Source organism: Chroicocephalus ridibundus, chromosome 15 (genome assembly GCF_963924245.1).
Source record: "Chroicocephalus ridibundus chromosome 15, bChrRid1.1, whole genome shotgun sequence".
Taxonomy (NCBI): domain Eukaryota; kingdom Metazoa; phylum Chordata; class Aves; order Charadriiformes; family Laridae; genus Chroicocephalus; species Chroicocephalus ridibundus.
Genome location: NC_086298.1, coordinates 5759925 through 5774329, shown reverse-complemented (window position 1 = coordinate 5774329; position 14405 = coordinate 5759925). Strand labels below are relative to the sequence as shown.

The window sequence follows — 14405 nt, the reverse complement described above, 5'->3', positions numbered from 1 at the left end:
CCGCCCCTGCGCCCTCCCCCCTCGGCCGCCGATTGGCTGCGCCGCACGCCGGGCTGGGGCGGGCGCGGCGCTGATTGGCAGCGGCGGCGGCCGAGGGGCGTGGCGCGGCGCGGCGCTGTCAGGCCGGGCCGGGGCGCGGCGGGAGCCGCCCGCGGGGCGCTGGGAGCGGCAGCGGCGCGGCATGGCCGGCTGAGGCGGGCGGGACCGCCGCCGTCCCGGCCCCCCCCCCCCTCCCCGCTCCCCGGCCCCTCTTGGTGGGCGAAGGAGCGCCTGGATCAATGAATGAATGAATGAATGGCGGAGCGCCCCGCCGCAGCATGAGGCGCCGGCCGAGGACCGCGCCCGGGCTCGCCCTGCTCTGCCTCGCCGCCCTCCTGGCCGCCGCCGCCGCCGCCGGGCTGCCCTCCAGCGCCGCGCCGCCCCCCGAGCCCGGCAGCGGCAGCGGCGGACCCTCTGAGGGCAGCCCCGCCACCGCCGCGCCGGATCGGCCCCGCGGAACCGCCGCGCCCGCCCGGAGCAGCGCTCCGCCGCCGGTGCCCCCGGAGGAGGAGGAGGAGGAGGAGGCGGCGGTAGCGGAGGAAGAAGAGGAGGAGGAGGAGGAGGCGGCAGCGGCGGGCAGCGGCCCCGCAGGTGAGCAGTCCGCGCGTGTCCATGGCGGGGGCAGCGGCAGCGGCAGCGGGGCCACCGGCTGTGGCGGGGAGCGGGACCGGGCTGCCCCCTCCCTCCCTCCGGCCGGCGGACAAAGGGGCGGTGGGGGACGGGCGGCGGCTCCCCGGGCCCCTCCGGCTGCAGCGACCTCCGTGCGGGGCGGGAGGAGGGACCCCCGCGCTGCGCGACCCCAGGGGGCGTCCCACCGCCCGGCCCCTTCTGCCCGGTGCGGGGCTGGGGCTTGGGGGGGGGGCGGGCAGCGACCCCCGCGCAGGGCTCGGGTGGGCGGTGCGGGGGTGCTCGGGGGGGTGGCGGCGCAGCTGCACCCCCCCCCGAGCCGTGCTGGTGGTGTTACTGGCGTTACGGGTGGTTTTGGGGAGCAGTGGGGGTGGGGGCTGGCCCTGGGTCCCCAAAGCATCCTTCGTGGCAGCCGTCCCCGGTGTGCACCCACGGAGCGGTTGAAGACACGTCCTTCCCATCACCGTTGTGTCGTGGCAGTGTCCACCCTGTTGGGTGTCGACCACCTCCTCTTCCTCCACCATCCTGTTGGACACTGGCCTTGAGCATCCCTGGGTGGTACCTTGGAGGCAGAGCTGTGCTCTGAGCATCAGGGGCCCCTGGCATCCCACCTCTCTGTGCCCCCCGGTGTCCCACCTCCACGTACTGGCAGCAGAACAGGGCTGACCATACCTCAGAGTGGCTGGAGCCCTTGTTCTTACCTGCATTTGGAGGTACATTGGCAGCTTGGTGGGCGCTGGGAAGAGCCCACGCTAACGTGGTACCCCATGGGTGCGCCAGGGGAGAAAAGAGCTAATTTTTCTATTCAGGGAAACACACATCCTGCCCCCGTCGCAGTGGGGGGGGGCTCGCACGGAGCTGAGGAAAGCATTATGGCCGTGGGAATAAATGGAGTTATGGATGAAGAGCGCGAGGAAGGCAGAGGGTGGGCTGGGGGGCTGCGCTCTCGGCTGAAGCTCTCGCTGGGTGTAGCGCTGAGTGACGGTGCCGGGAGGTGAAAACACTGATGGTCTTCAAAGCCGAGACTCCAGTTCACTTATAGATTAAGTGGACAAAACTCTGCTGGAGTCCATGGATGGAGCTTTGTCCATTTATCTTACCAGAGAACTCAGCTTCGCTCTACGTTTCCAAAGCTTTATGTTCAGACACATGCAAATGCTGTAGCACTGATTCTTTCCTTCTTTTGTATTTATTTTTTTCTCCTTGCCTGGAAGATGTTTGGTTTCAGTGTGTTGAGCTTCCTCTAATGTGAAAGGGATGTATTCTGCTGTTCTGGTAGCTTTAGCAGTCTGAACAAGGGATTAATCAACCTGTTTTTTCTGGCTAGAAATATAATCAGTTGAAGATCTGTAGTCTCCTGTTTTCAGACTTCAGTTCCACTGCGGGTCCTGTTTTTACTTTCTCTGGAAGAGATACGATGGCTTAAGATTAGGAATTGCTGATAAAGGTAGGAGGGTTTGAGTTGTCTTAAAGCAAAAGCCATTTTCTCTCTGGTGCCATGATCAGACCTCGCTGGCTCAGCCACGTGCAGCGCGGTGCCACCCCGCAAAATGGGGATGCTGGAACCTGCCCCGGGTCGTGCCCAGCACGTATTTCCCTGTCTGACCTCGTGTGTAGTGTTTGTGTCTGTCGGTGTCAGAGGGCACCACCACCTCTCCCATCTCGGGCTCCTGTGGTTTTATTGAGAGCATCCCTCTCCTGCGGGCCAAGGGACATGTGTCATGCGAGGGCATTGCGAGGCATGAGGTACCTGGTTTAGCGATGGCTTTGGGATGCTCTCGGATGTCCATATATGATGCTCGCATAATGTCTTTTGATGTCTGCTGCCACAGGAGGTGTCAGGGATGCACGTCGGCAGGTTGTGTGTCTAATCCCAGCACTGCCATAGACCCCCCCCCCCCCCCCCCGCGGGCTGCCCGCACCTCTGTCTCCGATGTCGCTTGTGAAACAGGAGCACTGGTGATGATAACTCTTCCCCGCCATCCCTGGGTGTGCTGAGTTTTTGTTGTGGAGGCCAGCATCACCCTTTGAAGTTGTAAAGTGCTAATTATTAATGGCTACAGCCGCTTGATCTCAGAATTGCTCTCCAGTGCCTTTACGCTGCGGTGATGGCCAGGGTGGGAACGCAGGGGCAGATTGTGTGTAATTTGTTACTCGTTGGCGTGGCAGGTTGAGAGTATCCCTGGCTGATGGAGGATTGCGACTGTGGGTCGGGTGGGTTTTGGGGCAGCCGGGGGGAGGTGCTGGGCTCGGCAGCATCCCCTGCACGGGTTGGGGGCTCAGGGGGGTCGTAGGGGTGGGTGGCACAGCCACGGGTCTGCGTGGGAGCTGCTCTCCCTGGGGCTCATGGGGGGCTTTTCCGTGCCGAGCCCATCTGCCGGGTGCTGCTGGAGTCCTCAGCAGAGGTTTGCTCTCCGGGGGCATTAAACACCGAAGGCACAGAAAAGCCAGTGGGCACCATGGGTTTAGCTGAAACCCTCATTTTCCTTTAATTGTAGCATGTTTTCAACATTACTTTTTTAATTCAGTAGGTAGTTAATGTATTATATGCTTTATTGCATGAAACAAATAGGCCTTTTCTCATACAGGTTATTGGAAAGGCTTCCTTTAACACTGATGGCGTTATTACTGATAAGAAATTGGTGTGAGATTCCTCACATTCAGTGTTTGTTAAGTGCTACCAAGGTTTAAATTCTGACTTCGATGCATTTTTCTCCTTCTGATTTAAGCAGCACTACAGCTACTGCCGAGCTGCCCGCTTGCTCCGCTCTTGTTCTCTTCCCTTTCCCAGTTCCACGATGTTTATTTTTCTTTCCAAGCCTGTGATCATGTTAAAATCCCGGATTTTGTTTTTAAGAGAAGTAAATTGCTAATCCTCGTGTTTGTGGAGACAAGATTAGAAGTATCCCCCGCCTTATCGCCAAAGCCTCTAACACCCGCCACGGAGACTCTGTGTCTTCCTTTTGTACAAAATAGTCTCGTTTTAAAGCAAAAGCTGGAGTTTTGCTGACTTGGGGCCGGCTGCTGTTGGGATGGATGCTGGGTGCTGGAGCAGAGATGTGGCTCCTGTGACCAGCGTATCCTGGTTGGACTTTCCCTGCCTGAAGAACAAAACTTCTCTATTCTACCAGTTTCTGTAGGGCAGCGTTGAACAATATGGGTCTCTCTGAAGGACATTTTGTTCTGACTCTTTTCCAGCCCCGCGCGCAGCAGATGGGTGGGCTGAAAAGCCCGAAGCTCCTTGCACAGCCTTGTTGTCCCCATGCTGTGGCTGGGCCAGTAGAAGAGCTGCACCCAAACCCTGGCTTTAGGCATCTTTAGACCAGAATAAGTGTTTCAAAACTTGAAAAACCATTGCCTTCTCTCCTCCCCGCCGTTTCTGTTAGCGTTCCACCTGGCTTCCTGGCTCACCAGGTCCCAGATGTGACCCTGAGTCTGGCTCCTCACCTCTGCGCCTCGTGGGAGGGGACAATCACCAGTTTCTGCTGCAACCGCAGGGCAGGAAATGCAGGTGTCTGGGTGGCTCGGAGCAGTTAACCACGAGAAGGCGTCCCGTGCTGCTGCGGAAATGGGTGACAGCTGAGTCAGGGCGTGCAGTGATGTTTGGTGGATCTCTGGGTGCGGGGCCATCTCTTGCCGGGATGCTCGCAGCCCAGATGGAGGAGGTGCAGCCAGACACCCCCCCTGCTACGGGTGGTGGCTTTGGGTGGGATTAGCTGCTGGGTTTAGCTTGGAAAGAGGAGCCTGGCAAATCCCCAGGGGTGATGGGGGTGGCCTGGCTAATTGGCTGGGCACAGGGGAGGTGGTGGGGTGAGGAGCGGACCCGGTTGTGAGCGCTGGCTTCGTTTCTTCATCATCCAGCTGGGGAGGTGGAGGGGTTTGCTCTTGTGCAGGGTGCATAGAGAAAGGTCCACATGCTCCATGCGTGCAGGAGGCACCGTGGGGACAGGTCTTGTGTGTGTGTGTGGGGTCCCTACAGCACCAGCAGTGTTGTTGTAGGGGGAAGAGTTTGGTCCAAGCCATGGAGCCATCAGCAGCCAGACCCTGCTGTGCTCCTCAAGAGGTTGGGAGCTCTCAAACCCTGGTGGGACAGAAACCACTGAGTTGCCGACGGCAGTCTGGGGACATCTTACCAATGCTCGTCCCCTTTACAGCTCTGGGTGACTTCTCTTCTTCCCTTTTCCCACCCAGGCAGTAGCCCTTTGGTGGAGGTCTTCCCACTGAGTTTGCCCCGTGATCAGCTTTTTCCCCATGCTCGGTGCGACAGGACTCTCAGATGTGTGTGGATGTTCAATGCCCGTGCAGCCGGTCGGGTTTCCACGGCTGGGGCTGAGCGGTAGGTGAGGCTGGATGTTTGTGGGGGGACTTCTGCAGCCTTAAAAATCTCCATCTCCTTAGGTCCGAGTGCCGGTCCTGCTCTGTGGTGCTGGGCTCGTACGCCTTGAATGCCCTGAACTAATGGGGGGCAAGTGGAGGGGCTGGGGGGGGCGAGCTAGGGCTGTCCTCTGCTCATCACTTAGGAAGGCAGCTTAAGCTTTCCTTGTTTGAGGGCTCGGGATTGTGTTCAATGTGGTTACCAAGATAACTTGCTTTCAAGATGTCAGCAGGATTTAAATTATGTTTTTTTTAAAGAAATGGAAATTAAGTTACAGACGTGAAGGCTGAGAATAAGGAATGTGGTTGTGCTACTTGGGATCAGTACGGGAGCAGCCAGGGCAGAGAGCGCCTTTTTTTTTCAATCAAGTAATAAATTGTGGGGTTTGTATCTTTGAGCTTAAAATAAAGGGATGTTGCCCACAGCAGAAAATGTCACTCCCTTGTCTTCCTCCCTGCCTCCACGCTCCCGTCTGAGTCATTCTTGAATCAGATGCATCCAACTGTCCTGACTCAAGATTTTGAGCTTCTTGGACTTAGCGATGCTCATAAAAATCGGGATGGTTCTGGGAGGATCTACAGAGCATCCACAGTCTTGTTTTTTAGCTTCCCTCTGCAGGGAGCAGCACTGGGGTTTTACTTTATTTCTTTTAAATGATAGCCGAGATTCGGACATTGTCACATCTCTGAGCTGCCACTTGGAAGATACCGCACGTAAAATAGGACTGCTGCTGTGTGGGGTGTCGCAGTTATTTATCTGGCTGCCCTTGGTAATACCAAACACCAGCCCGTGGGGAGGCAAAGTTGCCGAAACACCAAATACAGTGGTTTGCCTGAAGCTCTGTGGTGGGCAGGAGGGGTTCCAGCCCCCTTTGCCGCTGCCAGCGGTTCTCTGGGCTCTGCGATGGTGGCGGTGGTCCCCAGGGCTGGGACAGTCGGGGTCAGGGTGCTGGAGCATGACTGGGGGGGACTCTCGCGACCCAGATGGGGGTTTGCCTGGGGTGCAGAGGTGGTGCCTGCCCAAACAGCTGGGAAATGCGTGGGCGAGCTTGGGATGGGTTTCCCGGCCGGTGACTGGTTTCACCGTTGGAGCATCCTGCTGGGATGCAGGGGGACCCTGCCTCTTCCCGGGGAGGCACCACGGGCTTCATCCTGCCCAGCGTGGACCGGGCTGTGCCGGAGGGGACAGTACTGCCACAATTGATTGGGTTGCAACAAGATGATCTTTAAGGTCCCTTCCGACCCAAACCATCCTATGAATTAAGGAGGGATGGTGCTGGGCTGGCAGCGGAGCCCGTCTCATGGGTGTAACCCCAGGGGGTGAATAACTGCATCCCAGAGGGGACTGTGGTCCCTGGAGGAGGCTGCAGCATCTCAGGTTCTACCCAGCTGGGTGGTGGTGGTGGTGGGCATCGAGCGGGTACCCGAGTCTGTCCCCACCAGCCGTGTGTGGGTGAGCAGCATGAGGACATCCAGGACTTCCCGCACCCCGTGGCTGTGGGCAGAGAAGCACAGAACAAGCCGTCCCCGAGGAACAGAGAGCCCGGACATGAGTCTGCTGAAGTCAGGGGAAAGATTTCAGAGATTTTTTTTTTTTTTTTTTTTTTTTTGACAAGAGCCCGTGGCCTATAAATACGCGGGGCGAAGCCATTGTGCTGCTGCTAATATTTGCCGCGCCAAGGCCAGCTGACTGTCAGGAACTGCTGCGGATCCGAGGCGCTTGCCAGCGCTGCCAAGAAGCAGGCGAGATCTTCGCAGTGGCGGGATGCATCTGCCGTCGTTAGAAATAAACTCACGGCTGTGCTGGGTGCCGAAGGCAGGGATTTCTCTGGCAGCCATCTGGCTGGAAGGGAAGGCTCCTTCTGCTGGACTTCTGACGGGCACTTAAAATAAAACACAAGAAATAAATAATGTTAAGGCGGTGGGTTGTTGGCAGCACCTAGGCTGCACCTGGGGCTTGACTGAGCTCCTGAGTGAGGTTGCAGCAAGGGCTTGGGGGGGCTTCAGAGGTCCTGGAGACCCACAGGCTTTGCTGCGCGTCTGAGCTCCACAGGGCTGCCTTGTGCAGCGAGGCATCGCGCGGGGGGCTGGGGGGGGGGCGAGTCTGGCACTTTCTAATTGGTTGGGGATATTAATATGTTTTTACGAGGTAAAGGCTAGATTGCAATCTAGCCATCTGCCCTGCCTTGGGAAGGGGGTCGCGTGGCTCCACCACCCCAGGAGAACAGAACCGGCTGCAATTCAGTCTCATTAAACTGTCTGAAAACCAGGGTTTCTGCTTCACAGGAAATTATTCGCTTTTTTTTTTTTTTTTTTTTAATTTGACTTTTAGCTTGGGTCAGACTGAAGGTAAATGGTCGTTCTTGTGTTGCATCTGCCGACGCTGCCGGTCTGCTGGGGGGTCCTGTGCCTTGAGGCTGCCCCGTAAGATCAAGGCCCTTGTCGCACTTGGGGCTAAATCCATCCCCAGTGTCGATATGGGGGCTGCTGGGGGGAAATGCTCCCAAAATCCCAGCAGGACTTGTCTGGAGGGGTCTTTTATTGGATTAAAGCTTGTTGATCTGGAAGCATTATGAACAAGGCATTCTTAAACTGAAGGAGGACTTAGATGAGATATCAGGAAGAAGTTCTTCACGCTGAGGGCGGTGAGCCCCTGGCCCAGGTTGCCCAGAGAAGCTGTGGCTGCCCCATCCCTGGAGGGGTTCAAGGCCAGGTTGGACGGGGCTTGGAGCAACCTGGGCTGGTGGGAGGTGTCCCTGCCCAGGGCAGGGGGGTGGAACAAGATGGGCTTTAAGGTCCCTTCCAACCCAAACTACTCTATGATTCTATGACTTGGAATAATTGAACCTAATTGGTTTGGACAGAACTTTTTCTCCCTGTAATTCAGTAGGAAACTTCCCAACCGTGCCAGTCCTGGCTCCTCCGCAGCCGCCTCTCCCGGAGGAGCGGTGGAGGATGTCACCTCTTCTGATGGGGCTCCTCTCCCTTCTTCACAGCGGGGGATGCTGGAACAGAGGCCCAGCTTCTCCTGCATCCCAGGTTGGGGTCTTGTAGCTGAGCGGATCCAGGCCAGCCTGGCTGTGTCCCCTTGTTTTCACCAGCTATTTCATGGAGGCAGGGAATACAGCGGGGGGATGCTGGGTTCACGTGGTTTTTCTGGATCGCGCCTAGCTGCCTGCGAAGAATAGACCGTCTAAACACGCTGCCGGAGCGCTAATCAGCCGGCGACGGTTTGAGCTGCCCGAAGCGGCTCTTTTGTTGGAGGCTGAATTCCTCCTCTGGCTGATGCTCGGCCGGATCTTCCCATGCAAAATTCCTACCGCCCTTCGTCACACGAAACGCAGTGGGGTCGTGATGCCGGACAGGCATCGTACTCGGCAATAGCCCTGCTCATCCCCCTTCTGGACTTTTATTTCCATCCCCCTCTGGAAAAGATTTTTAGGGTTTCTGCTTTGTGCACACACGGGTCCTATTTCAGTAAATGAGGAGCCTCCCCGGAGCTGCATGAACTAAAGCGAAGCCTTAGGTTGGTCTCGTGCTGCTTAAAGTAGGATTTTTTATTTTTTTTTTTTATTTTTTCTCCTGAACACCTGCTGTATGAATTACAATTTGCCTTGTAAATGTAACCGATTCAGAGTCTGAGCATGAAAGATGGGCGTTTGCGTTTCGCCTGGAAGCAGAAAAAAGCAAAACCTCGCAGGTTTTGCTCTTGAGGCAGCTCGGCCGCGGAACCAGAGGGAAACCCGAGTCGCTCTTCCTGCCATCTGTAATTCAGTTGCCCCCTGTCCTTATAAACGAGCCACCAGAAACATGACGAGGCAAGCATCTCTGCTATTTATAGCTCGCGCGCTCCACATGCCTGTGTTAAAAATCAGCAGCTAAACGGCTCTGCAGCCCTTCAGCGAGAGGCTTAATGACACGGGCGCTTGACGTGCCCGGGGAGATGGGGCTGGGCTCAAAGGCTGCCGGGAGCGAGCCTTCATCCCCGGTGGAGGGGATGGATTCTGCAATGGGGATATTTCTGCTGGGCGAAGGGGAGCCCCTCCAGCCTTGCTCTGCCTCTGGGGAAGGGGTTCTGGATCCGTCTGACCCCCCCCAGGGCTCGCCCCTGCTCCAGCCATCACCATCCAGCCCCGAGGTGGGACTGGTGCCACTGGGGATGCTCCCGGCGGGGTCGGTCCTCCCACCTCTCCCCCGCACCTTGGCTCTTCGGGGCGGTTATCTCTAGACAACATATACAACAATATTCCCCAAGCTTTAAAAAAAAATATATATCTCTATATATTTTGAGGCTGCGTTAACCCTTTCTTTCTTTTTTTTTTTTTCTTTTTTTTTTTCTTCTCTCTTTGCGGCATCACCTCTGTGTAATTTAGAGGTTGCCAGTAACCTTTACCCGTTCAACTGGTCATGCCACTTCTCAGGCGAATCTGCTTTATTCCCGGCAAATTACGCTGCCGCAGTTTTCAGGCAGCTTTACTCTTATTTTGACTGACTGGCTGACTATATTAACTGATAGTGCTGCTTGGGCTGCTTTGATCCTGTATTATTTATGGAAATGATGGCATATAACTCTGCGTAGCTGATTAATGCTGCATGTATTTTTAATGTGCTAGTTCTACTGTTTGATCTGTGCTAAATGATTATTCTCTGATGTGTTCCTGGGTTCATTTTCGTTCTTTATGAAAAGGATATTGAAATGGACTGTTTGTTTTGTTGCTTTTTCCCCCCTCCCCCCCCCCAGTGGTCTCATCTTGCGCTGGTTTTTAAGCTTTCACAGATCGTTTTTCCAAGCGTGGCTCTGCCGCTATCGCATGGAGCATTTATAGTTTATTACTATTAATTTGAGCATTTCATTGGTGGCATTGCTCTAAATTCATTGCTGTGTGTGCAGTTGTTTGAAATTTCCTGGAGCTACAAGGTGGAAAAACAACCATTTAGGTGATGCTCAGGTCTTCCTCGCGTGTGATTGCTGAATCCCAGCTTGGCAGGGACTCAGGTCCAGCGACATCTGAATGAGAAAGAAACCCAGCTAAATTGGAGGGGGTATAATTAATATTTTCTGTGGCCCGTCACAGGATGGCTAGGACTGGTCAATATTAAGAAAATGACTTTAATTGCCAAGGGAGGTGTGTGCTCGACCCGCAGCTTCCTCCTGTGTGGCGGGAGATGTGGTCGTGGCTGGGGAGGGACCGGTGGCCGAAGGTGGTGTTTCATCCCGGGAAACACCCGTCGCATCCCGTGGCTCATCCCGTGGCGCGCACGGCACGTGGTGCGCTCCTGGCGCTGCCGTTGGGGAGGGGGTTTGATGTCCTTCATCCCTCCTCCAAAATCCTTCCCCATCACCAGACGTGGCCGATGGGGTGGAAGGCGGGAGGTCGTTCCAGGAGGACCATCTGTGAGCTGGAGGATGAGCATTTCCCTTCCCCGGGGGCAGAACAGAGGGGGGGGAAATAGATTATTATTTTAAAAAAAAAAATTTTTTTTTCCTCTGCCTTTTATAACACCTGCTTATTTTCACGGCGCAGGCAAGGGTTGTGTCCTGACCCCATGGTCAGACACACCTTCTCCCCCAGGCGCATCGTGCTCCAGCAACAACAGGTTTGCGAGGATGCTCTCATGAGCAGCGCTGTAAAGATGCAAAGCAATTGCTAGTTGAAAATCTTTAAAGGAAGGCTTTCTTTCCCCTCCTCTGAACAGGGCTTTTTGTCAAGATCAGCAAAACATCTATCTTTCTGCAAAAGATACCTTTTCCTTTAACGGGCTTTTCCACTGAAAACAGTTTAAACCTGACATTTTGTTCCCTCCCTTCAAATCTTTCAAAGCTCCTTGTTCCATGAAGAACTTCAATAATTCATTTTCCTCCTGCCCTCTGTCTCAAAAGAGATATATATATACACATATGTATTATGATATGTATAATTTTTTTATGTATTTTTTTTTCTGTTGGGTATAACTCTCGCCTTTTGTGACCAGGAACAGGGCAAACATTACAGACTGTTTTCTGGTGTTCTTCCCCTGCCCCAAACCAGAGACGTGCCAACCTGAGCACTGCAGTGACCAGTGATTTTGGGGGGGGGGGGCGGTGGGGCGGAAATCAAGGGGGGGATACACCGCGTTCGGCACCGAGGGAACAGGCAGGATTTTTGGATACGGCTCCTACAAAGCGAGTTCTTTCCCCGAAACACGTCTGGCTCGCAGACGCCTGAGTAATGGGGCAGAGACACCCCACCTCGGCGGGCGGTTGGATGGGTTGGATGGGAGGAGGGCACGGTGCCATGGGAGGAGGGCACGGTGCCATGCCCAGCGCTGGCAGCGCCTGCGGAGGTGTGTGGGGGGGTGTTTCTCTGCACCCCTTCCTACCCCAAAGTGCAGCCTGGGGTGGGTGTGGGGAGCTGGGCTGGGGTGCAGTCAGGACCCCGGGATATCCAGAGAAAGTGGAGAACCTGCTCCAGGTTGTTTATCCAAACAAAAGGGTTGCTCGAATTCAAGCGGAGCACCCCGACCTGTCGGCTCTTGCCTGGGCTGGGTGGTTGCTCACTTTGTGCCAATGCAGGAGACGCCGGAGCCTCCCCAGCTGACGAGAGCAGCCCCTTCGTGCTCTGCCCTTCCCTGCCAGCGGCACTTGGGTTTTTTCCCAGTCCTTGAGGAAGGATTTGGGGGGATTTGCCTTGTTTTTAAGCACCCTGGGGTGACCTGGACCATCCATCTCCTGGCACTCCCCTCCTCATGAAGGTCCGTGTCCTGTTAAGATCTGTCTCAGGGGGATTTCCAGCAGTACCCCCCAGTTCCCGGGCAGGGCTGGGGGTCCCCCGGTTTGGGTGGGAGGGAGCCGTCGGGCTGGGTGGCATCGCTGTGTCTGGCACAGCATCACCCCCCGGCGCGGGGAGCAGATGGGGAGGTGGAGCCGGGCTGCTCGGCCAGGTTACAGGCTACGATAAAGCAAAAGTGACGTCGAAAACTTAAATACCTGTTATCGGAGAAACGCAAACAGAGCCTCCACCTGCCTCCAGCCTTTCTCCCGTCAAGGGCAGGCTGCACGCCCGGCGTGGAGCTCCCTGCAGAAGATGTTTTATTATTAACCTGCTTGCTTTGGCTTGGCTGTGTTGTTGAGAAATCCAAGCTTGACTCCAGATAATGAATGACAAACATTTGTCTGGGCTTAACCATTTTATTCTGTGTAATTTTTTTTTTTTTTTTTCCCTCCTGGAAGTTTACAGTAAGTTGTCGACGCCGTGCCCTTTGACGTGGATTAGCGCTGACGCCTCGCAGTTGGATCTTCCCGTCCTTTTCACATCTCGGTTGCTGCTTTTCAAGGGAGGCTTTTGTGCATGTCTAATCTATTTAAAAGGAAAAATAAACAAGAAACGGACTGATCTCTGAAGGGGCAGTCGGGTACGAGGGCGGTGCTGGTTTCCCTGCAGAAGGCGGCGAGCTTTGGGGTGGGATGGAGGGAGCGAGCGTCCCACCGTGCCCCCATGGGATGGGCTGCCCAGGAGAGGGCCTTTCCCCCCAGCGCCCCAGTTCGGTGTCAGGGGGTGCCTGGAGAAATGGCTGTCACCAATTTTTGGTTTACAGACCCCTTAAAAGCTTTCCAGTAGGTGTGTAGATGATGAGTTCAGGCCTTGTGGGATGGGGAATCGGTGCTTTCCCCTCTCTGCTCCACCACCCATCGCTTTGTGATCCCTCTTAGGGACCTCCCTTGTGTCCACTGTCATGTGTATACGTGTGTTAGACGTCCCCCACCCTAGAGCTGATACCTCTCCCACCTAGATATATAATACCAGGTGACATATTTAATAGCATGTGCAATATTGGCCATATTCATAGAACCATGGAATGGTTTGGGTTGGAAGGGATTTTAAGGATCATCCAGTGCCACCCCCTGCCCTGGGCAGGGACACCTCCCAATAGACCAGGTTGCTCAAAGCCCCGTCCAACATGGCCTTGGACACCTCCAGGGGAAAAAAATACTTCTTCCTGAAGTATATTGACCTAGAGCCTCTCTGTGCATTGCCGGCATCATGTTGGGTACCTGCAGCTCCCCTGGATTTGGTAGGATTTGGGATGCCCCTTTGCAGATGGGACTCAGATGCTCCTTTTGCCGGGTTTCTCTTCGGCAGCAGAGCTGGTGGAAGAGGAGCCACTGCTCCTCCTTCTGCCGGCCCTTTGCAGGGGTGTCGCAATGCCAAAACAGTCATTATAAAGCCCTCAAAAATGGCGAAATGGTCAGGATAGAAATGTCAACAAACCTCTTCTGGCTGACCCACCGGCTGCAGAGGAAGCTCTGCGGTTTTGAGTGTCCCTTTGACTTGGGATCGGGCTTGTTTTTGCCAACCCAAAACCGAGTGCGCTGCCTTTGCCGAGGGCGGTTCTCCCTCGGTGGTGCCGTCCTGGTTGCTGGGGGGGTCTGAGCCTGCAGATGAGCAGTTTGGGCTGAGCCCCTCGGCTCAGATGTGGGTTTAGCGGGTGCCCGAGCGGTGGGTGAGCTGGGGAACACTCCGTGGGACGCCCTGACCCCTTCTGCCCGGCTGCCTCCCTCCTCCCCGCCGCGCTTCCAAGGGTTTTGTCCGTTTAAAGAGGATTTGGCTGTTCTGCGGGACAAGGGCTGCTCCCTGTGGTACTCCGCTGCTGTGGATGGCCCCGTGTCTGCCGTGGAGGTTTCAGAGAATTGGCTTTAAGTCCCTGTTTATTTGTGGTTGTGGAGCTCCTGCTGTTTAATGGAAACACTTTGCTTTTGAAGGTGAACTATGGCTAGAAATAAACGCGGGCAATCCCTGGCGGCTGAGGCAGGACAGGATGGAGCTGCAGCGTCCATCAGGGTCGGCAGCAGCGCGGTGACGAAGGAGAGAGAAATTAAAAGCCGCCGTGCAGGCCTGATTGAGGCCATTAATCTGCCGCGGGGCGCGGGGGTTTAAAGCAAAGGTGAGCGGGAGGCAGGGGCGGCCCACGGCAATGCCCGGCGCTGTGTCCATGGGGTGAGTTTGTCCTCTCTGCACTTATGCCATGGCTGCAGGTGATGGAGGAAGGTTTGGAGTGTGGCTTAGATGCACCGTGATGTCCCCTGCCCCTGTCGGCTCCCGCGGCAGCGAGTCCCCAGGAGATGATACCAGATCTGCTGCGGTTCCCCACGTCCAGCGATAAGGGACGGCTTTCTCCGTCCGAGTGTCTTTTTCCATGACGTGCCCTGGCCCGTATCAGTTCCCTCACTGAAAGCTCAACTTCTCCTCTGTGGATTTGCCAGCAAATTTCATCCCGTTGCAGGATCTGCAGCCCAGTTTGGCTGGTGCTGGATGAAAGCAAAGGTGAAACAAGTTCTGAAAGGGGGAGTTAAATCACCTGATGCGAGCTGGGAGTAAACGCATCAC

General features: G+C 55.7%; 1 protein-coding gene across 1 annotated transcript in view; it reads left to right on the top strand.

The window, feature by feature from the left end:
* Positions 1-204: 204 nt before the first annotated feature.
* MEGF9 (multiple EGF like domains 9) overlaps positions 205-14405 on the top strand; it is a 57108-nt gene continuing 42907 nt past the window's right edge. The window contains exon 1 of the mRNA XM_063353238.1: positions 205-630. Within this exon, the coding sequence (XP_063209308.1) occupies positions 291-630 (340 nt within the window). The 5' untranslated portion in view covers positions 205-290. The remainder of the gene's footprint in view (positions 631-14405) is intronic.